The 24470-nt window shown below is 29.0% G+C and overlaps 1 protein-coding gene across 1 annotated transcript in view; it reads right to left on the reverse strand.

Moving 5' to 3' along the window:
* Positions 1 to 24470, reverse strand: part of LOC103571675 (atos homolog protein A) — a 79599-nt gene that overhangs the window by 44410 nt on the left and 10719 nt on the right. The window contains exons 2-3 of the mRNA XM_053738719.1: positions 5196 to 5419; positions 4375 to 4595 (exon numbers count right to left, since the gene is read on the reverse strand). Coding sequence (XP_053594694.1) covers positions 4375 to 4595; positions 5196 to 5417 — 443 coding nt within the window. The 5' untranslated portion in view covers positions 5418 to 5419. The remainder of the gene's footprint in view (positions 1 to 4374; positions 4596 to 5195; positions 5420 to 24470) is intronic.

Genomic DNA, 24470 nt, shown 5'->3' on the forward strand with positions numbered 1-24470 from the left:
TTCCTACAAAAATATATATTCGTCTATTCAATTGATTGATTTGTTGAAGAGTTGAAAATACTTAAAGCTAAAAAAATCAGTCTGTCGGTTGACCCTGCGGGCCAGCCCCAAAACTTCCCGCTGTCTTCGAGCTCCTTGAGCTCGAAAAATAGTTGTGGATACATTTTCGAGCTCTTCGAAAATGCTTTTGTATGCCTTTGTTTTCGAAAAAAACTTTTTTTTACCATTTTTTCTCCAACGATATCTCTTGAACGAATTGACCAATTGAGATATTTAAGGTGGCAATCGACGCGTTTTATTGAGTTCTACAGCTGATTTGATTTTGAAATTGATTTATCTTGTCGTTTTTGAGAAATTTCGAAAATACTAAAAAAAAAATTTTCTTTAATTCTTTCGACAATGGTTTCTCTTGAACGAATGAGCCGATTTTGATGTTTGAGGCAGAGTTCAACGCGGCTCATAGAGTTTCAGAGACCAGTTGATTTTGGAATCAATCCACCGAGCACATCACAAGTTATCCAAAAAAAAACGTCTTTGAAAAAAGTTTATTTTTGGAATATCTCTAAACGAGCCCTACTGGTCAAGCACAATTTTTTTCATCTTTCAGATATTGACAAGCCGCGTTGAATGACACCTTGATGATCTAAATCGGTTCATCGGTTCAAAAGTTACAGATATTTACATACATACATGCGTACGAACGTACATGCATACATACATACCTACACTCGGACATCATCTTGAAATTAGTCAGAATAGCTTCCTAGAACCTCAAAACGTCAAGATCTGTTAGACATCCGACTTTCTAAAATCGGACCAAAACCAATAACTTCCCGAATTTTGGAAAATTTGCAATTTTGCTTACGTTTTTATCGATTTAAAAAAAAAAAAAAAACAAAGGCGCCATTAGATAACAGTGCCACCCAAAAAGTAATCCAATATAAAGTTATTCCGATCATTCGAAATGTCAGGTTAGTCTGTTAAAAATTTTGTTTTTGAATAAATCCAAAACAGTGAGCTAAAAAAAAAAAATTACTAATATATCTAGTTTATCTCAATAGAATTCTATCCCATTTATTTAATTCTTAATAACTCAAATTGTTCAAAAGATATCCACTGTCAAATATTTTATTTTTATTTTGCCTGCTAACTTCAGGCTCATGCATTTTTTTTTAATTTTGAAAAATTTTTTTTTCTCAAGTTTTAAGATTTTTTATTTTTAAAATGGCGGGTGTCGGCTAACTTCGGGGTCATGAATTCCTAGTCGAAAATGCAAAAAAATCTTGTCAAAAATTTGTAGTTAGGAGGTTTCTTCATTACATTGAAACATATAGTATATAGGGTGCTTATAAAAAAAAAGTAAACATTTTTTTTTTATTTCAAGTAGCCTGGAAAAAAAAGTTTTTCTTTACCCTAGCGGTTTTGGTACCACCGTGGGAACTCGGAAAAAATTCGACAAAAATTCGATGTTTCGAGGGAGTTTCGATAGTGTTTTCGCAGTAGAAACGTGGCGTTTCGTGTACAATAACAACACGGAGTTTTCATGGAGTTTTGTCCGTATTTTTGAAGAATTTTATCAGTTTTCTCTTGGAGTTTTGTTGGTGTTATCGCGGAGTTTTCTTAGTGTTTTATCGGAGTTCTTTGGATGTTTCCTTGTAGTTTAGTCGGAGTTTCCACAGATTCTAACACTTTTATTGCCATCGCGGAAATTCGGAAAAAACTCGAGTGAAACTAGCTGCACCGTGGAAGTTTTGATGGTGTTTTCATGGCAGTAACGCGGCATTTTTGTATACAGTTACAACGCGGAGTTTTTGCGGAGTTTTGTTGGTGTTTTTACTGACTTTCGTTGGTTTTCTCTCAAAGTTTTATTGATGTTCTCTTGGAGTTTCGTCCGTATTATCGCGCAGTTTTCTTGATGTTTTAGGGGAGTTTTTAATGTGTTTCTTTGTAGTTTATTCAAAATTTTTATGGATTCTTACGCTTTTAGCTCCATCGTAAGAATTCGGAAAAAACTCGATTGAAACTGGGTGCACCAAGGGAGTTTTGACGACATTTTCATGGTAGACACGCAGCATTTTTGTGTACAGTTACGACACAGAGTTTTGCCGGTATTCTTGCTGAGTTTCAGGGGTGTTCTCTTGGAGTTTCATCGGTGTTTTCGCGGAGTCGTGTTGGGGCGTGCTCGGAATGTCTATGGTCATTTTTCATAGTTTTTGCAGAGTATATTGAGGGCTTTCTCGTCGTTTTGGTGGTGGTAACTTAAAGTTTGTGTGGCATACTAATGGCATTTCGAAATAAAAAACGAGCATTTCCACCATCGGTGGTGTAAACGTTCTAGTTCACAGTCTAAAAGTTAACACTGTGCATCGTGTGACTTTCACACCGGCAGTGTTGAAAATTTTATCACCAAATCATTCACACTACACCGTGGACTCCAAATTTTTTACAGTATTTAGATGTCAATAACAATTTCAAAGTTTTAGGTTATACGTTAAAATAATAAAATGATGATTATGATTATAAATTCAAACTAATACGTTGATAAATTTACTAAATTAACATAAACATATGCTAGAGATTAATATAAATAAACTCAATAAATCAAAGTTATTTTATTTAAAAAAATCATATAAATTTATTTAAGAAATAATATTTAATGAATTAATATAATCAAATTACAAGTTTAAATTCAATTAATTACTTTTATTATAAAATTAACAATTTTTAATAAAAGTAATGAAATACCTTAATCCATTTGGATAGTTTAAAATTTCAATGACAGTCGTTATTCACTTTTAGCTACAATTTAATATTATCACTTATTAATTATCATGATTAATTAATTCACATTATAAAATAAAGAATTCATAATAAATGCAATATTTGTTTTGATCGCCCACAATCGAATTTCCGTGATAGTATCAAGTCTTTTATATATTTTTAGATATTAATTTCTACAGTATTGTTATTCAACGTACTATTTTTTGATCACGATAATAAACTATTTATTATACCACTGATTTATTATAGAAATAAATTATATATAAACAAAATCATATAAAATTATTTATATTATATAATTATTATTATGTTTAATCACACAACATTTTACTTTGCAAATTTTTATCATAAATTTGAGGTTATTTAGTATATTATGTGAATGTAAATATACCTTTCGACGAAGACAGTACATAGGTGTATGTAATGCTTAATCAGGGTATCACTTCTCCCTGTTTAAGAAATCTAATTTGGCATGATTTGAGATTACGTAACTCTTAATCATTTTGAATCATTCAAAATTGTCTAAATTATTTTGCACCGAGTACAAATTTTGGAATGAATCATATTAAATCATAATGAATTAAAAAATAAAGAAATATTATTTTATGATTTATAATTATTTGAAATAATTTAAACGCTCGAACCACTTCAAATTAAATTGAATCATTCATAATATGAAACGATATAAAATAATTTAGATTTTTCAAATCATTTCAAATTAGACTTCTTAATTAGGGCTGGTAATAATAGGTCATCTATTATTCTTCAATCAAATGAATTATTTAAGATAAACCAATGTGATCAATAATTTATTTAAAAAATAAATTTACTTATAATTACAGAGATATGCATTTTATAATTAGTACTTTATTCTTATATGAAATAAATTTTTCAATTAAAAAACAAAATACCATTTATTTTGAAACAACGTTTTTCATAATCAAATTCTAGCATACACTACATTATATACTTAATACCGTTGGAAAGCTTCGCATCTATCAGATAAATTCCAAGAATATATTGATAGTACACCCAAAAAACTCCGCAAAAACTGCAACAAAACTCCGAGTGTCAAAGCCACTAAAACTCCGACGAAACTCCGTGAAAACCCTAACAAAACTTCGGAGAAACACCAACAAAACTCCAAGAAAACACCGACGAAAGTCCAAAAAAAACACAGTGAAAATTCTCTGAAAGTACTAACAAAACTCCGGAGAAACACCAACAAAACTCCAAGAAAAAACCAGCAAAACACCGACGAAAGTCCAAAAAATACAGTAAAAACTCCGGACGAACACCGACCAAACTCGAAGAAAACACGAGAGAAACTTTGTCTCGTAACTGCACAAAAAACGCCGCCCTTCTACCATCAAAACACCGTCGTAACTCCGTCGATACACTGTACAAACACTGAAAGGGAATTAACACCGTAGAAACTCCGTGTTTTCACCACGTTTCTGTCAAAACCGCTAGGGTATTGAGAAAAAAAATCCTTTTCAGATGAAAAAGTTTTGTTAACTTAATTTCAAAAGGTGGATTAAATAGTTTATAATATAAAAACTTCTTATTATCAATAAATTTACATATACATACTTGCTGGGAAGAACTCCAATACGCCAATACTCGAGAAGAATTTCGCACGAATGCGGCCATTGCGAGATTAATGGGGACAGTATTGGAGAGACTGGATTTTTACAAGTTGATTTTGCTAATCCACATGGACAATTGCTACACATGAAAACTTCGATGCACAAATTCGCACCAATTTCAACTCTATCTGCTATCTCTTTGATTAGCACAAGATACCTATTGCACTGAAAATAAAAATAAAACAAAAAAAATGTTATATATTTTGTACTTTTTCAACGAAGTATAGCTATGAATATATAATTATTAATTACGAAACTTAAAGAGGATAATTTCATACTTTAAACAACATACTTATAAAACACTTTCTAAAGTTAAACCTGTGAGGAGTAGACTAATTTTGTTAGAGACTACAAATTTTACTGAAATATCAGTGGGTATTAAACAAATTAGATCGAGACAAGATTACTGATTTAGAAGTAAACTTTACTAATTTCACAGTGAATTTTAATAATGGTGATAGTCATAAATTCAATTAAAATAAAAAAATTATAGTCATAAAAAATTCCAGTGATTCAATTTCAGAGAGCTCTTAATTTGAAATGAAGATAAATGAATAATACGAAATTGTTCACAATTTACAAGGAACCATCAATAAAATATATTTTAGATTAATATACTCATTTATCTCATGGTAAAGACAAGGACCTGAAAGCTTGAAGGTGAATATTGTTACTTGATGAACATACGACTATTTTGAATGGGTAGTGGGAAGTGAAATGAGATCATACAAGACATATTAAGTAGAGCTGGAATTCGTCTCTTACCAAATAATTATCTTTCTCACACACATGATGATTAAGGGCTGACTGTAGAGGTACAGAACAGTGCGGACCCTCTTGATAACCACGCGAAGAACTTTGGATTCTTCCCTCACAGACTAAAATTCCGAGTGCTCGGACCACACTCAACACGTTCCCACGATTACTACCAGGGCTAATATTCAGCTTGCCACAGGACTGATCCGTAACAGCTCCGAGGCAATGCATCCCTGAAATATTAAAAAAAAATTATATTCACTTAAAAATATTTATATTCAAGTAAATTTTTCACTTGCTCTGGACAAGAAAGTTAAGAATTTAATTATTTAATGATAATTATATCTAGACAACTATTATCAAAACGTAATACACCATGGTTGACTATTAAACAAACATTATTTTCAAAATTAGTTGTTAGTTCTTATATGAATAGAAAAATTAAAAACAGGGATAAAGTAATATAAAAACTAATCAAAGCTAATCAGAGTTTGGACTTCGAACCAACGAACAGAAAATCTTGCATCATTGGATTAGAAGTTATATAGAAGATAATGAATTAAGGACTGTTTGTACTATGCGATTACTAAAACCTTTTGTCTTCGAGTTTGTGCGAACAAAGCTTTCAGATTTGTTTTCTGCAAATGAAAAGTTTTTATAATAAAAAAAAAAAAAAAAAAAAAAAAAAAAAAAAAAAAAAAAAAAAAAAACACTGAATGAAAATTCACGTTTAACAAAAATAGCAAGTAAAAATTACAAAACATTACGATGAGCAAGTTTCTAACTTGTGTTCGATTAAATTACACAAATCGAACATATCAATCAGTAAACTATTCCTCTCTAAAAACATCATATGTGTTTAACTCCCATTGAAAATTGTATTCCAGTAATTTCATCCGCGCTTGACCGCGTTTTAATTTTTCCGTAAAAACTTAAACAAAATTAACATACGTTATTATACGTTAATTTTATAAAGTTTCATCAAATTTTGTATTTTTTTTTTTTTTTTTGCTATAATGTGAAATTTATAAAATCTTATGTAAAACTTTGCGAAACATTAAATAATTCTACAAAATCGTATGAAATTTAATCGATTAAACAATTGCAATACTAAACTTTTTAATCTTAATATTAAGAGAGTTCAAACTGTCGTAACATTTTCTTTGTCAGCCTAAATGATATTTTCGATACATCACTTAAGAAAATAAAATTAATTTTTTTATGCCCACGCTAATGATTTTCATGTGGGGAAATCCCCTTAAAAAACAAAACTTGTTTCTTTTAGTGTTTTGCAAAACTTTGATTAATCACTTCGAACAAACGGTTAGATGGATCAATTTAAAAATTTACAGGGTTATTGGGGGTACATTAAGCTTGAGAAAAACCAAGCAACGTTGGTCATTTCATCGATGTTCCCAAAGTAGCGGTCGATGTACTAAAAAACAAAAAAAAAATTTTTTTACTTATTTCTCATGGATGTTAAAAAAAGAAAATTTTTTTTTTATAAAAAAATTATGGAGGGGTCTTATAGGAAACTTATTAAAGTTTTTTAAAGCTACCTTCCGATTCCCTGCGCGATCATTAGTAGCTGATATCGATAATTAAAGCCAAAAGAATCCTCTTTCGTTTGAAAACTGAAATCGAAGCGACCAATTGTCATAAAAGGTTAAAAAAATCGAAGCTAAATAAATTTGCTAATCGACCTATGATTAGGTTTTGCTGAAAAATAATATCCTCGGGCCATGAACCCTTTGAAAGAAAAAGAAAAATTTTTGTCTCGTGGTATTTCTCATGATTGAGTAATAGCCGTAGCTCTAAAACAAATTTGATCCAAAGATCTTAAAACTAGAAATTTCAAGCTTTAAAATTCTTTTTTAAAAATCTCGATACAATAATACTTCACGTAAATTCAGCCTTCCAAAAATCACTAACGAATTTCTAAAAATTTTCTATTCTTCATCGCGGTTTTTATGATACGGTTTAAACACTGTATTAAAAGAATATAAACGAAGTCGATAATAAGTATTTATACCGTATTTATACAGTGTATTTGTGAGATTTTATAACGCAATTTCTACGTTTATACTGCATTCATGCGGAGGTTATACGGCATTTTCACCGTTAAAACATGACGTCTCTACCGTAATAATATAACATTTCATGAGCTTTTTAAACTCTCAAATATAATATTTCATATCCCTGATTAAGAAATCTAATTTGGAATGATTTGAAAAATCCAAATTATTTTCCTTCTGAACCTTAAACGTATCTTTTGTTTTTATATATCTAGAAAAATTATTTAAGGTAACATAAATGACTTATAGTAAGACAGGAATACTATATTACCATCAAAAAAGGCACTTGTCACTCTTTTGAATAACATGGGAATACCCGTGCCAGAATTACTGTCAATTTTGGAATATTACACACTGAAAGAAATCTCAGTAGTTGCCATAACTAAAAAGAGACAACTATTTTGATTTAGTTAGTGGAACGAATTCAAATAGTTATTGTAACTATTTATTATTCAGATGACTTTAAAAAAATAGTTGAAGTAACTAAAATTATTTTGTTATTTATTTTTAGTTATCGCTATAATTAAAGTTTAGTAGTCACAACAAATACTAACTAGTTGAATCAAATATTATTTGGTACTTAATCAAACTAAAAAAAATCGTAGCAGTAATTATATACTTTTAACTATTCCGAAATACTTGATTCAACGATTTTTTTTAAGTTGTATCCGTATATCACTATATTTTTGCTGTTGATGTAACAAGTTTCAGACAGTAGTGGTAAAACATTTTACATGGTTGTATCCAACTATTTTTATTTAGTTGTTGTAACTACTTTAAATAGTTATGATAATTATTTATTGTTCAGATGCCTTAAAAAAATAGTTGAAGTAGCTAAAATTAGTTTGTTATTTATTTTTAGTTATCGCTACAATAAAAGTTTAGTGGTTACAACACATACTAACTAGTTAAATCAAATATTATTTGGTACTTAATCAAACTAAAATTGGGACTTAGAAAAAATTTCGGGGTTAAAATAATATATTATTTCGATATGATCTACATATAAATCGTTAAATTTGCGTTCGACAAGTATTATTATTATTTTTTTTTTTTTTGAGCACCGAAATCTTTTCAGTCCCGAAACTTAAAATTTTTCTAAGTCTGAAAAGTCTAAATTGTTCTAAGTTTCTGAGCCCAAAATTTATAAGACAAAAAAATTTGGCCAAAATTTGTGTATGTCAGTCGATTCGGAGTTTCGTGACATGAACTTCTGTTTTATAATCAAAATATATTTTTTTTAGCGTGATATGTGAATTTTTTTAAGTCCTGAAGGTTAATTTGTGAGCGAAAACAATGGTTGCCGTAACTAAATTAATTTTGTTGCTGTAACGAAGTGAGTACTTGTACGCTTAGCCAATAAGTTAAGTAACGTCTATGGCTACTCATCGGCCGTGTGGCGTAGCGGTACATCGTCGGTCTTGCGTGCGTAGGGCGCTAGGTTTGAATCCTTCTTAGGGTGACTGCGAAATAATTATTTAAGAAGCATAGGAAGGTTGTTTAAAATATAAGTTTAAGCGCGTGTGTCAGATAAATTTGACAAATATATACATAAGCCACCTCCCATCACAAAAAAAAAAAAAAAGAAAATCATATTAAATGAAATAAACTTAAAAGCCTCGAAAAAAAATAAATAAATAAATAACCTAACAAACCATTAAAATTAACATTGTAAACAAAAAATAATTTTTTTTTCCTTAAAATCCACTAAATTTCCATGGAGACAACAACTTAGTTTTTTTTGTTAGATGAAATATAATTTCATCACACTGGTAAATAAAAATTAGTTGTTCTCATAACTACATATATATGGTTAGCCGTACTATCCTACTTTAATTACTGTAGCTAAATATTATTTGTGTAAGTAATTATGAAATAATGTTAATATTCACTATTATTTTATAGTTTTAGCAACTTTAAAAATTTCGTTATGTTTAGTAAAAAAACTCAGTTGATTTAACGATTAGGGTTTAGTTCTTTGAATGACTGCTTTGAATTAATGATAACTATTTTTAGTCAGTTACATTAACAGTTAAAACGTTGAATTAACTACAAAATAGTAACTGCAACTAAATTTAATTGTTATATTAACTAAAATTGATTTGTTATCGTAACTAAGAAAACATATTTGTATCCGTATATCACTATTTTTTTGTAGTTGCAGTTACTGATTTTTTCTCTCAGTGCAGTGTTACGAACTCGGCATCCTTCATCCCTTACACATGTATATGTGTGGGTACATATATATATATATATATATATATATATATATATATATATATATATATGCATAAAAATAAATACACACAAATAAAATAACACAGATATGTCAAAGTCGAATAAATTTAAATTATAAATATACATTTAAATAATTTGGAAATAACTTGAACATATATTTAAAGATTTAACGACATTTTTATATTTTAAATAGGATGGAATTTATATTTGAAAATTAAATAATATTTAAATATAAATTTTAAATTGAAGAAAATACATGAAAATGCATACATTTAAACACTAAATAATATATATATTTGCAAATAAATATAGTTAATAAGTAAATAAAAAATATATTTATATATATATATATATTCCGGTTCAAAAAAATCGACTATTTTTTTTTTTTTCAAAACCCGCACTGAAATATCTTCCTAGTCATGAAAAAAGAAGCCTGTGAAAACGGAAGTTCTTAATATCAATTTTGAAAGGTAGCTCATCGTAAATTTCTATTTTATGTTTAAATAACATGGAAAAAAAAAATTTTTCAACTTTGGAATTTTACAACTCATTTTTGAATTAGCATGTCGAGATGAGAGATACATACTTTTGAAGGAAATTGAACGTTCTAAATAAATTGTCTCTTATGTTTTTTCTCTACTCCTTTAAAAGTTATTCGAATTTGAATAAAACTCATCTTCGAAAAAAATTATTTTACAATTTTTAAATGGCATAGAGAATAGCTTTAAGTTTAACACGATTATTTTTAGTTTATGAAATTTACGATTTTCACTTCAGCTATCGAAATTATGAACAATGAAATGCTACTCACAACAATTAAATATCAATAACCCAATAATGACATTTTAATGAAAAGACGACACTTACTCAGGAGCGATCTTTTTTTATTTATTGAAATAATAACATCAAATTTTAAAGTATCACTTTCTTGGACATTCTTTTTGAAATAACTTTTTTAATAAAATAAATTAATGATTATTTTAATGTTTCTTTATTTGGAAAATATTTCCTACAAACCACGGTCGTTTTTCCAAAAAATTTTGCAAATACAATTCAAATTTTTTTTAAACTTCAAAGAGAGAATTAATTTCAGATTTTTTAAATTGAAAAGTCATTTATTCCTCATAGTAGAACAATAAAGATCTACTCTGTCAATGACGTTAAACTTGATAATTTAATATTTTAAGATAAATTTTTTTTTTCAATAATAGATATGAAATATTTAAGAAAAATTAAGAAAAAAAGGTTAAATTAATTACATGTTGAACTTTAAACTCGAATAACTTTTAAAAGAGTAGACTTAGAGAAAAAAAGTAAGAGACAATTTATTTAGAGCGTTCAATTTCCTTCAAAACTATGTATCTATCATCTTGACATGTTAATTCCAAAATGAATTGTAAAATCCCAAAGTTGAAAAATTTTTTTTTCCATGTTATTTAAATGTAAAATAGAAATTTACGATGAGCGGCCTTTCAAAATTAAAATTGAGAGCTCCCGTTTTCACAGGTTTCTTTTTTCATGACTAGGAAGATATTTCTCTGCGGGTTTTGAAAAAAAAAAAAAATATTTGATTTTTTTGAACCGGTCTAATATATATATTTATATATATATATATATATATATATATATATATATATATATATATATATATATTTCAAGAATTAATTATATTTAGGAATATAATATATATAATAGAAAATAATTCAATGTATGTTATATCTATATATATAAGTACACCATCTTGTAAGAAAGAGAGCATACGGGAAGACAAAGCATTACATATGCTTGGACGCGAATACCGCTCTGTAACCTGAGTACCGAGTGGAGTAAAACAATAGAGTAAAGCCCAGATTTATTTAATGAAAACGCCCGCAGCAGTAATAAACGACCGACTTACTCCTGCTGCTATCCTAATATATAAAATCGAGAAAAAACTATTCAGAGGGCTGTAATACCCCCAAAATTAATAGTGAATTCATCGAAAACATCAATATTAATAGTAATTTCATTTTTATAAATTTTGATCTATGCATTTTGGAAAATATCTATAATTTTATTATTTATTAACACAATAAATCAAACTGCCGATGGCACTACAGTCGAGTCGCGTTATAAGTCCTATTAGTGTCTCTCTCATATTAACGCGAGTCTGGTTAAAAAACAAAGATACAAGTCGGACTTATAACGCGACTCGACTGTATTTCTTATTTTATTTAAATAAATAAAATTGCTGATATGAGACATCAAATTTATTTAAATAAACAAGGATTCAGAGAAAACTTGGATCATCGATAAAATTTTTAATGAATAAACAATAAACTCTGGGAGAGTCTTTCTGCGTCTTTTCTCATGGCCCCTACCATGGGAGCCATCTAAAATTACAAGGCAAATAAAAGTCGCTGCATCCGCTAATGAAATCAGTCAGAAAAACTCATCAGTCTGCGATGTAATGACGTTACCGTCGGGTGTAATCCCGCTCTCGTCGGGTGTGACCCCGATTATTTTTTTTTTTGAAGTTTTCTTAAAGTATATAGTATATAGTTTCAGATGTGATTCCGCTTTGCGTCCAATTAAGGATTTCATCAATTTTTCAAGGATATTTCATTTGATCATTCATTCAATTCTCAAGGATATTTCAATTTTTACAACAACAATTTCAACTTCAATTCAAGAATCTCAGTAATTTCACTTATTTTTAAATTTAAACTCATCCCCTGCGTTAAAACTTAAAAAGGTGCAGTGATTTTTAATTATTTGTTTAGTGAGAATTTATGGGCAATTAAAATAATAAAATTAAAATTTATTCGTGAAAATTTATAAAATTTTGTGAATTAAAACAAGTTGTGAAATTAAAATTAAGTTTTTATTTTTTTGCAATAAAAGGTGATGACTTGTTTATGAACGTGCGTTCTCTTTCGTTTTTTTTGAGTTCCGACGGACAATTAGAATAACAATTTATTTAACTTTAAACGAGTGATGAGTAACTCAAATGACAATATATTTGCTACAATAATTTTTCATCCATCATTTTCATATTTTAGATTTTTATTTAATTTTTTGAATTATTAAACAAAACTATTTTTCAATGTTAATTCAAATATAACTCTAAATAATTAATTTTAGAATTTAAAATATTACAAAAATATTATGTTATGAATTTAATTAATAATTTTAATTTTGTGAATTATTAAACAATACTATTTTCAATATTAATTCAAATATTACTCTTAATGATTAATCTTAGGATTAAAAATATATTACATAAATATTATGTTATGAATTTAAATAATAATTTTAATTATTTTCAATGTTAATTCAAATCTTACTCCAAATAATTTTAGTTTGAGAGTTTAAAATATATTACAAATACGAATCTAAATAATAATTTTAATATGAATAATTAATTTTAGTTCGATAATTTAAAATATATTACAAAATATTATACTACGAATCCAAATAATAATTTTTAAGTTGTGACTTACGGAATAATATTATTTTCAATAATAATTTAAATATTTACTTAAGTAATTTGTGTAATTAAAATAATTTTGTAACAATGTTATTTAAAGATTTAAAAATGTTATACTAAATAAGAATAATCGAAATATGAATAACAATTCTACTATGAATCTAAATAATTTTAAACTTTATAAATTTTCATTAAAGATTTAATAGCTAAATATATACTCAAATAAAATTCAAAATCATGAAATAAAATTCATTATTGTAAAATTTCACATCCATGTTCCCCCTTGAATCTCCCGAAACAAGTTATTCCCAGAAATCTGTAGATTTCTAAAATTTAATACATAAACATAATAAATTACATAAAATTTTCACGGGGCCATAACAACAGTTCTAAATACATTTTTTACCAGGGATATCACAAGCGGCTGGGCGCGATCTAATGGCGAGCACCACACTACTTCCGCTGCTGCTACTGACTAGCACTGGTGACTTCACCTCCTCCATATATATCTTTTCGCTCAAGAAATTTTTCTCTCGGTTTAAGCAACTTTTTTTTCTTAGTTGGAGCATACAAAAACTTTTGCATTTAAAGAATAGTACTTATTCCGAGAAATTTAATTTTTGGAAACTGAAAATCACAATATTGCTACAAGAAACCCACACTTCTCGCTTCAAAGAATATTTCTACCTAGGGAATAATCGGCATGCATGATCAAGCATGCTCGTGCATGATTCAGACAAAACCAAACATGGACCATACATGAATCATGCACGAACAAGTATGATTCATGTAAAGTCATGCCTGATCATGCAAAGTTATATTCAATCATGCATGACGACAAATGAATTGTCACGCATGATCCATGCGAAGGCATGCATGAGCATGCAAGATTCATGAAAAATCATGCATGATCACTAGACTAGGTCAAAAAAAATCGACTATGTTTTTTTTTTCGATACTGTGAAAATATTATTCCTGATGACCAAAAAAAATTATTGTGCAAGTTTGAGCCCTTAACTCTGATATCAAGAGGTGTATCGGTACGACTATTAGTTTTTTGATAGAAATTGCGTTTTTTACCAAAAACTTGTAAATCATCTATCTGAAAAATTTGAGCAATGTATATTCTTTAAAGAAACTGAATTCCCTACAAAAAATGTCTCTTAATAAATTGACGTAATACGAGTCGTTTCCTTTTAACCGTGCCTTAAACGTTGATTTGTTTTTTAAATTCTTTGTTTCTATTTTGGATTTTTGTAACTACTAGAAATATCGAAATTTTTTTCAATCAAGATACATCATCTTCAAGAAAATTTAATGCCCTACAAAAGAGATCTCTTAACATTTTTTGATAAATTCACTCCTTCGAAAGTTATTCATGGTTGAAGTTGAGTCAAAACGACTTCAATAACCTGAATAACTTTCGAAGGAGTGAATTTAACAAAAAATGTTATGAGACCTTTTTTGTAGAACATTGAATTTTCTTCAAGAATGTGTATCTTGACTAAAGAAAATTTTAATATTTCTAGTAGTTACAAAAATCCGAAATAGAAACAAAGAATTTAAAAAAGGAATCAATGTCCAGTCTAATGATCATTCATCAAAATGCATGATTCATGGAAAGTCATGTCTGATCATGCCTGGCCAAGTATGAAAGGCAATGAACGTTCACGCACTTTAACGATTCAGTATGATTTTACATGAGCATACATGGCCATGCCTGAGCTAGCAGAGCCATATTCAATCATACATGATAATGATTAACGGGAAAATAATGGTCACACATAACTGAGTCTGGCTTTGCGTCACCGTATATGAGCATGTATGATTCCATACAATCAAATCATGATTCAATTCAAATAACATATCATTTTTTACAACTTAGTTTTGCAGAGATGTTAAGAGTAGGTGTAAACCGAACGAGGTAGGCCAGCCCAACAAACTAAGCTAATTTAAAATCGAATTATCGTTATTGTTGGACGCAAGAATCGTGCGAATTATCGTTGTTTCTACAACGCTATAATCGAGCGAATGTAGAAATCTTCCAATAGTAGAATCGGAATCTAGAAAATTGAAAGCCCGTTTCTTAGAGGAGACTGCGATGGGCGAAAACAAAATTATTTGCAGGCTCGATTACTTGCATTCTGGACGCAAGAATCAAGTGGACACAGGATTCTACCTGATGTATAATCTGACTCCCTAAAGTTAAGGGCTCATCTCGCGACTGAAGCCGCGATACGCAAGTTCCGAGAATAGTCAGAAATTAATGTTGACAATTTTAATGAATCAAAAGGATCTAGTAGAGTCAATACTGTCCATAAGGAGACAGAATTAAACTCAAATATATTTGTGCTTGAAAACGTGCCATTTAAAAATAATTTGAAAACAATTTCATGTAATTTGAAGCCAATCATTGATTTTAGTGGTTTTAGTAATAATTCGAGCCACGCGTATATCAAAAAGGAGCTGCCTGCCCTTGTATTGTCAGGAGCTCATTCGGTTCGGTCTGCTCAAAGCTTATGGAGAGCCAAAAATTTCAATAACTGGGTTGACGAGCTTGTTATTGCCGCAACCACGGAAAATGAAAATATGCCAAATCGAGCCAATAGAGTTTTTGGAGTTGAGCATTTGTGTAAAAATGATCGCGTTGATTTTGTAAATTTAAGATCAATTAAAAATAAAGAACTACTTTACTGCTCAGTGGAGAGTAAAGTAGAAAATAATTACAGTCAATCATTGGGCTCAAAAATTAATTCGCCATTGTGGATTGTTGCAAAAGGAAACAATCCGCAAAATGAAAGGCAGAAAAAGTTTTATAAACATTATTGTCATAATCAAAACGATAAGTTTAATGGTCTTACGTTTTCAGGCTGAAACTTTATGAAAAATGTATCTTATACTCTCTAACCATGAATTAGTGAAAATTTAATTAATTACGTTAGTGAAGCAGTATTCACTTCATAATCACTGTATTTCAACAATAAATTAGTGAATTTTCACTAATAAATTTAGATCTATAGTTTCCACTAGCAAATTCACAATTTTCACTAATGATCTAGCGATATTTTCATAACTTCCACAAGTGAAGCTGTTATGCACTTCTTAATTTGTGAATTTCACTATTTCACTAATCAAATTCCACTATTAATATTGATGTTACCTCTGATTAAAAGAAACAATTCAAATCGATTTAAAAAAATTCAAAGAAAAAAATTTTTTAATTGTTTTAAATACTTTTGAATCGACTTAATCGACATCGTTTTTTAAGTGCACATGAAAATGAATCGTTTTGAATCAACGTATTCAAAAAAATTCGAAAATAGGAAAAAATTCATTAAAAAAATAAAAAATATGTCTAAGATATATATGAAAAGTTTTTTTTAATAGCTAACTTTTCTTCGATTTTTGTATACATTTCATTCATTTTAAGTGTAATTTAAATACATTCATGCAAAAATCGAAGGAACAGAAAAATTATAGAATTTCTTAAGTGATTTTTGCAAAGCTGTAAAATTGTTAATAAGAATCTTATCGAGATTTGAAAAAAAGCATTGAAAAACCTGAAATCTCTAGTTTCAAAATAGTTTTATCAAAATTTATTTAGAGCTACACGTAAAAAAATTTGTAGTTCAATTTACTATAAATGGAGTTCCATCTACTACACTGACTAGTAATATATAGGATAACTACAAGTTTAGTAACAGTTACTAGTATACTTTGGTACACAATCTGTAGTACCATTTACTACAGTGAGTAGTAATAAGAACTTGCATTAAATAACCACTGTTAGTCTAAGATCCGGTATTAGAAAAATATACCCTCATCTGTTAATTAGATGAAACAATTTTTTATAGGCTGATCTTACTACACTGAGAAAAAAAAATACTTTTGTTAAGAACATTTACTTGATACAAGAACATATATTCTTGATAATTTTCAAGGATATATAATTTTGTCTTAAGAATTCGTAGAATTGAAGGAAATAATTTTTATTTAATTTAAGTAATGCTATTCTTTTGTTTACTCATAATATAATATCAAATTCATATAATAACAAAAATAAATTTGATGCTCTTTTCTCAAGAAATTGATAATTAATAATAATAAAATAAATATTTTGAACGGATTTCTTGAACCAAGAAATTATTGTTTCGAAAATAGTACTTTTTTTTCTCAGTGTATTATGAATTGATAAAAACAACCTCTGCCACCATAAGTTTGCTGCAATTAATAATAATTAATTAATTAACAACTAATTTATTTATAATTTTTACCTTCTCATATTAATTACATGTAGTAAGCTAACACCGTCAATAGTTTATATTATATATCTTACTATAGTACGCACCCATCACTATAATTGCTATACTTACCTGCAGCCAGGTAAGAAAAGGTAGATAAATGTAGTTTATTTCCCTCACATGTCAATTCAAAAAATACGAGCATGATTTGAAAATTAAAAAAAAATTGAATGTATTTAGATGTGGCAGTTACCTTGAAATCATCTGCAGCCTCTTTAAGAAAAAGTTCAATTTCGAAAATTTGAGAAAAATATATTCTGATAAAAGAGACAGACAACCTGATTTTTCGTGCAAGAGACAAGGATACATCAGCGTAGTTGCGCTTGCGTCCCAAAGTAAACTGCATGTAGTCGTAAACACAGTAAATTCCGAAGCTTGCTTCGTAATACCACATGTTAAAACATAACCAAAAAATTCTATTGGCATTGTGAAAAACTGATTGGTGAAAATATTGCTATATTTATAAAACTAAAAAAGAAAATACTTATAATATAACTAAGGAACTTTCTAAAAAAATTTAATAAATGAAGCATCAAGAAAACTTCACGGTAAGTGTAAACTATTGCTGTAACTTTTCTCAAAAGTATATTTTTTTAATGTTGCATACTATTCCGTAAATTCAAAAAATTTCGTAAAAATTTAGAGGTATCTTTCTGTCTTTATCTTTCTTATATTCCAATTCTCATTCTTTCTCTCTATTCTAGTACGTTTAAATGAGCCTGTGATGCGTGCGCATAAATTTTACGCTGTCTTTGTTCGTTGAAGGACCCAGTAATATTCTGTCTCTCTCTTCGCAATGAGCTCCCATAGCCACCATAAATTTTTATTTTTATTATTTATCTTTGGCTGCATCAGCTTTTTATACAATAGCCGAATAGTATTATATTTAGAATTCGACGCCGTTTATTACTGCACTTGGATTTTTTAATTGATATGTGAGAGAAATAAACTACATTTATCTACCTTTTCTCACCTGGCTGCAGGTAAGTATAGCAATTATAGTGATGGGTGCGTACTATAGTAAGATACATAATATAAAATATTGACGGTGTTAGCTTGCTACATGTAATTAACATGAGAAGGTAAAAATCATAAATAAATTAGTTGTTAATTAATTAATTATTATTAATTGCAGCAAACTTATGGTGGCAGAGGTTGTTTTTATCAATTCATAATAGTAAGATCAGCCTATAAAAAATTGTTTCATCTAATTAACAGATGAGGGTATATTTTTCTAATACTGGATCTGAAACTATAAATGTGACAGTGCGTTTTTGATTTTCGACTTGAAAATCGAGCGCAAGTCCAATTGATCTTACGGCCATCTACTAGAACAATTTTACATTAACTATATACTCGAGGGCTTAGGCTCTAGCTACCACCCAGAGTGGACCAGTAGGGTAGTGGACTGATGACGCTTAGTGAGGTTCGTACTCTACACCCAGAGCTCAATACAATTTATATGAACCGGCCTAACGATAAGTCTAGTCATATCTAGTCATTGAGTCCAGTGATCAGTTTTGTTTAATTTATTTTATATCTTTGAGTTTGGTCGTTCGATATTAATAGCCTCAGTAATTATTTTATAAAATATTTATTTGAAGAACGGTTGAATGAGCCACATAAATATATTTCGAGTAAAAATTCTACATGCGATCATTTAGTAAAGTTAAAGTGAAAATTAAATTTTGCCGATAAAATCTGTGAGTGTTGCTATATCGTTGCTGTTCGTTTCCTGCAATTTTCTATCACCGAAGATTGGGCCTACATCGTTGCTGCTACTCCTGCTGAGGGTCATTTTCACCTACACTTACAAGGATGGAGCATGCAGTAAGTTACAGCGTAAGTGGGATTCCGTCTTCCCCAAATTTAAATTGTACTTGGTCTCCTCCCGCGTAAATTAAAATATTAAAACTTATATACAAAATTTGATTTATATTAATTCATTCATGTAATAATAATTCAATAAAATAAAATTGGGGAATTTTCATATGTAACAAAGTGAGGAAAATTTGATTAAATAAAATACATTCCTTGAAAATAAAATAAAATCTTTACTGAATAAACCACCAGGCATTCTTTTCCTTTTATAATTTATAAGCGCCGATTTCAGGGAAACGAGGCGAGCTCCTCCCCCCCCCCCCAAGCTCACGAAATAAAATAATTAAGTTAACTATAAGTAACCGTGGCCAGGACAAAAGCTAGCCCAGCCAGACCCATCGGTTATATAAAATTATAAATATTGCCAGCAAAGTTCGGGGATGTAGGAATTATTTTAGAAAATTTTTTACTCTTTACGGATCTTGTTTCAAATTTTGGATATCTCAAATAGTTTTCAAAATAGTTGCAAAAAACCAAACCTCTTCTTTTTTTTTACTAAATTGTTTATAACTTTTACAATTTTTGCGAGCCTCAATTTTCCAGTTTACGATTTTTTCTAGATGCCATTTCGAATCGAATGAGACCAAAGCCATAATTTTTGGTGAGGTTACACAGGTTTTCGTCAAAAAGGCACTTGTTGACTAGACTAGGAGGAGAAAGTCACCGGTGCTAGGCAGCAGCGGAAGTAGTTCAGTGCTAGCCACTAGATCGCACCCAACCTCTTGTGCTGCCCGTAGTTAGATATATTTTTCAGTATTGTTATATTCCATATTTGAAAACGATTCTGGCACGGGTACTCCTCTGTGATTTGACAGAGTGACAAGTGCCTGTTTTGGTGGCCATATAGTAGATGCTATATTACACTGTGACAACAATGTCTAATATTTTTGTTTCCTTGAATAATTTATTTTTACAATCCAGAAACACAAAAACGTTTCAGGTAATAGAAATAAGTGATTTTTGTATTCAATAAATGCTCTTGAATACTCTAAAAATAATAAATTTCGGTAAATTTTTTTTTTTTTTCAATATTCATTTACTCTGAATACCCTATGGTTTGAGTATGCATTCACTCTAGTTTCACGCTGATCCCGATCTGGATACTTTCTGGAAACACTTTGGATTTACTCTGTATTTACTCTGGAAATAGTCTGAGTACGCTCTCAAAAAAGGGCACAAAACCGTTCTGGAAATACTCCAGAGTCCGTATGGTTTCATCGTGTTACCAGAATATTTCCAGAGTGTTTCCAGAGTATTTTCAAGACCGCAATAGGTAGTCGACCATATTAAATTTCCAACTCTACGTAGGTAGTGTACATTTTAGAATGTCGGTAAGACAAATTGCTACACTGAAAAAAAAATTTATTTGAGCCAAAGATATCGTATATTTGGATATGGCTAAATAAATATTCAATTTTGAAAAAGATATAATGTATTTGAGGAGTTTAATTGCGTGAAATAAGTGATTTATTTGTAGTAAAGAAATGATCCAATTGCTATAAATAAATAAGAGCTTCAAATATATGTATAGCATCGCCAAATTTTAGGTTATTTGTCACAAATTAAAAATCTTTACTTCAAATATATCAATTACTCATCACAAAAATAAATTATATATTTCCATCAAATTATAAAATTATTTGAATCGACTGTCATATTTAGTTGTACCAAATATATTTATTTGTCGTTAAGAAATATTTTTAAAAAAGTCCGAAATAAAATGATTTATTCGGGATAAATATTTCTTTTTTTCAGTGTACTTCGATGAGATAAAATTCCTATGTGAGATTGTAATTTTTGGTTCAGGGTATATGATGCCATTGAAGTTGTATCCTAACCCATATACTTGCTATAAATTCAGAATTTCTAATCGTCATCGTGGCTGAGCTGTCAACGTAATCGGTCAGGGTGTAAAGAAACCGTGAGGACCGGGTTCGATCCCAACGTCAGGCAAATAATTTTATTTTCAAGCTTTGATTATGAATTATTCCGCGTTTGTATACGAATGTGTGTGAGTATTGTGTGTATATGCGTGTCGTGAAAGTGATTTACCATTCAACCTATAAATATGTATGTGTGTCGTGTGTGTCCTGTTCGTCAGTAGGTAGGTTCGTCTCTCGACGCGCATGACTATTATTTTAGGAGTAGGGACGAAATTACTATCTGGATTGTAAAAATTACAATCTGGATTGTAAAAATTACTCACCAGAATACATCTTTCACAAATCGCGTTAGATAATATTTACTAAGTACAATAGTAAAAATTATTGGTACACTATAATTTTCATTTCATGACTAGTAAATTTTATTTTGAATGCAGTAATTTTTATGGTGACACTCGTTTTTGGACCAATTTTTATAATCAACAGAAATTATTATTCTAAATAATATTTTGTAATTTTTACTTTAAATTGTGTAAAAATTGTTATTTTTTTTTTTTTTGACATTTTGAGATTACTTTCTCGGATTATAATTTTTATTTTTTTTTCAAATTTAGTAAAAATTCTTTAATTTTTTTTCTTCGTGTAATTTATTGTTTTTAAAAAAATCCAAAAATTATTAGAGATCGACTAACTTCAGTATCATAATTTTTTTATTAGTATCGCTTGAACGATTTTCAATGAAAGTATATGCGAGAACCTTCCGAGTCGAAATCTGAAATGTGGTTTTAGCCTAGATATCCACAATTCTTTTGTTAACAGACTTGTCGCTCACAAATATGTCAATTTTCTGCTATAAAAAGTAAGAATTTTCATAACAACAACAAATTATTCTTTTTAATCTGATTTTCGAAAATAAATTTTTCACCAGATGTCGACACTTTCAGGTCTTTGAAAGATATACTGACCATTTTTACGGCAGTTTCAAATGATTTATAATATGATTAACTTCCACAATTTATAACACTTTTCATTTTAATATACTTTTCGAATAAAAAGTGACGCCTACTCCCAAATTAAGTTCATTTTTTTAAGTAATTACTAATATAAATTTTTTCCAAGCATTAAAATTGCTGAGCTATGGCTCAGGAATATTAATACTATGTATACGCACAACATAAAAAGCGAAAGCTAAGCTATCGTCATATAACTATGAATATAGGCCTACACGGAAAGAAAATTCCACTAAAATTTATGATGTTAACATCGTAATTGTTCTTATTGATTATTGTAGTGGCGGACCACACCTTTAAAATTATAATTTTTACGATGTAGAAATGGGAATTTCATTTAAGAAATAATACTTCAGACAAATAATACAAAGTCTTAAGCTCTTTAATAGAAATTACGATGTGTACATAGTAAAATTTGAAGAGAAATTTTAAATAAAAGAATAAAATAATAATCGTCTGGGAGTTGGATTCGAACCCAAGTCCTTTCAAGTGCGAAGTGTTCGACGTCTTGGACCACTCGGCCACAGAAGGGCTTACACGTCTATGGTAGTTTTAAGATCTAAATAAACGATTTGAATAAACAGTCATAAGTCACGAGAGCGCCTCTTACGGAGGATGCAGTTACTATTGCACGACTTATAATGCGAAGCATCAGAGTATGCTTTACGATCAAAAAAATTTTTTCGCCTCACTTTGGCATCTATTTCAATTATTATACCTTTGTTAGTTTACGGAATTAAGATATGTTGCATACTATTTTGAAGATAATTTAATGGAGATTAATTCCATACTTTTCAAAAATTGATTTAGTTTAATAAAAATGGAAAAAACATCAAAATAGTTTAGAAAAATTTCCTGTCCAAGTCTGAAACCCGTATACATTGTAAATTGCGAGAAAATCCAGTAATTGAATCAAATTTTTTTTTTTTAATTCTTTGAAAGATTTGTAGGTCTCCTATTGCGAATGGCTAGGTAACTCTGTGTCGTTTATTACAATTAATAAAAGAATACAAAAGGCTGTATAACTATACAGATATATATCTATGTAAAATTAACATGGACGGTGATGTATCTATACATTATACGTACATTTATTTCACCAGGGGCGCTTGCACATTACCGTCCTAGTGCAGCGTATTATTTTTTTTGTATTATTGCTAATTGGTAAACCTGAATTTTTTCAATTCAATTTTTCTTTTATTTAAGGTACTGGCGGGTAATAAGGCCTAGCTATGGGAGATTTTGAATAGAATCGAAAATATTGTATTTAAGTATCGAAATATATCATTAATCTTTACTTCAATACATTAACCACAAAATGTAATGGAGTCATGGTAATTTTTACCGTACACAAACAAAAAATTATACTTTTACAAAAACTTACAGGTAATAAAGCCTACAGGTTAAACAAACTAGAATAGTTTAACTATACTTAATAAAATTGGCATTAGAGATGAATCATCACTTAAATTTAGCCACAATACGTTTTAAGAGTCAGAAGACTAGATTGTTTTTTATAATTTCTTCTGCGCTATGACAGCATATGACGTATGATGAAATATAGAAGACAGGGAACGTGGTATCAGGACTCAATAAATTTGTAGTAACATCTCTATGTAAGACCCTTCTTCTAGAGTAGCCTTTAGCGGAGGCGGTTATTTTAAATATCATTTCTGTCACTTAGGCCTTATTACCCGCGAGTACCTTACATATTTTTTTTTTTTTTTGTTATTAATCGAGATATTTTGAGTAAGTTCTTTTAGAATTATAAAAAAAATACTAATATAATAAAAAATAAAAAATAAATAAAAAAAAAAAATTAATGAAAAAAAAAAAAAAAAAGGCCATTTGGCAGCCGAAATGGAAGGGAGATTTTTTAATTCATCGATATCAAAAAATAGTTTTATACATACATATCTTGAGATATATGTTTGTGTATAGTCATGACATGAAATTAAATTCGTTTTCTAAAAGTGAGGGTAAAAAAGGACAACGATTATTTTCGATAGAGAACTTCAGATAGTTGATTTGACAGAACATTATATAGGTAATTTACCAAACTAACCTTCACATAAATAAAGTATTGAAAATTTAATTAGTATTAGATCACAATTGTAATTGCTGTTACAATGGCAAGACCAGTTATAATTGTAGGACGTACAGGTACGCTTGAAGCATCGTAAATAATAAGAGAAATAATTTTAAAATATAAAATAGTTGTGAAATTTACAGGTTATTTTGTTCACAATAAAATACGCGTGACAAAATTGTATTATAATGGGAAATGCATAAGTTAGGTAGTATGAAAACGATATTTCCAACATTTTTTTATTCCATTAAAAATTTCAAGGCTATCAAATTATTGGAAGAAATAGTCAAAACATGAAGCTTAAGGTCATAAATTATAGATTATTAGACAAGCTTTCA

The sequence above is a fragment of the Microplitis demolitor genome, chromosome 4 (genome assembly GCF_026212275.2).
Source record: "Microplitis demolitor isolate Queensland-Clemson2020A chromosome 4, iyMicDemo2.1a, whole genome shotgun sequence".
NCBI classification, from domain to species: Eukaryota; Metazoa; Arthropoda; class Insecta; order Hymenoptera; family Braconidae; genus Microplitis; species Microplitis demolitor.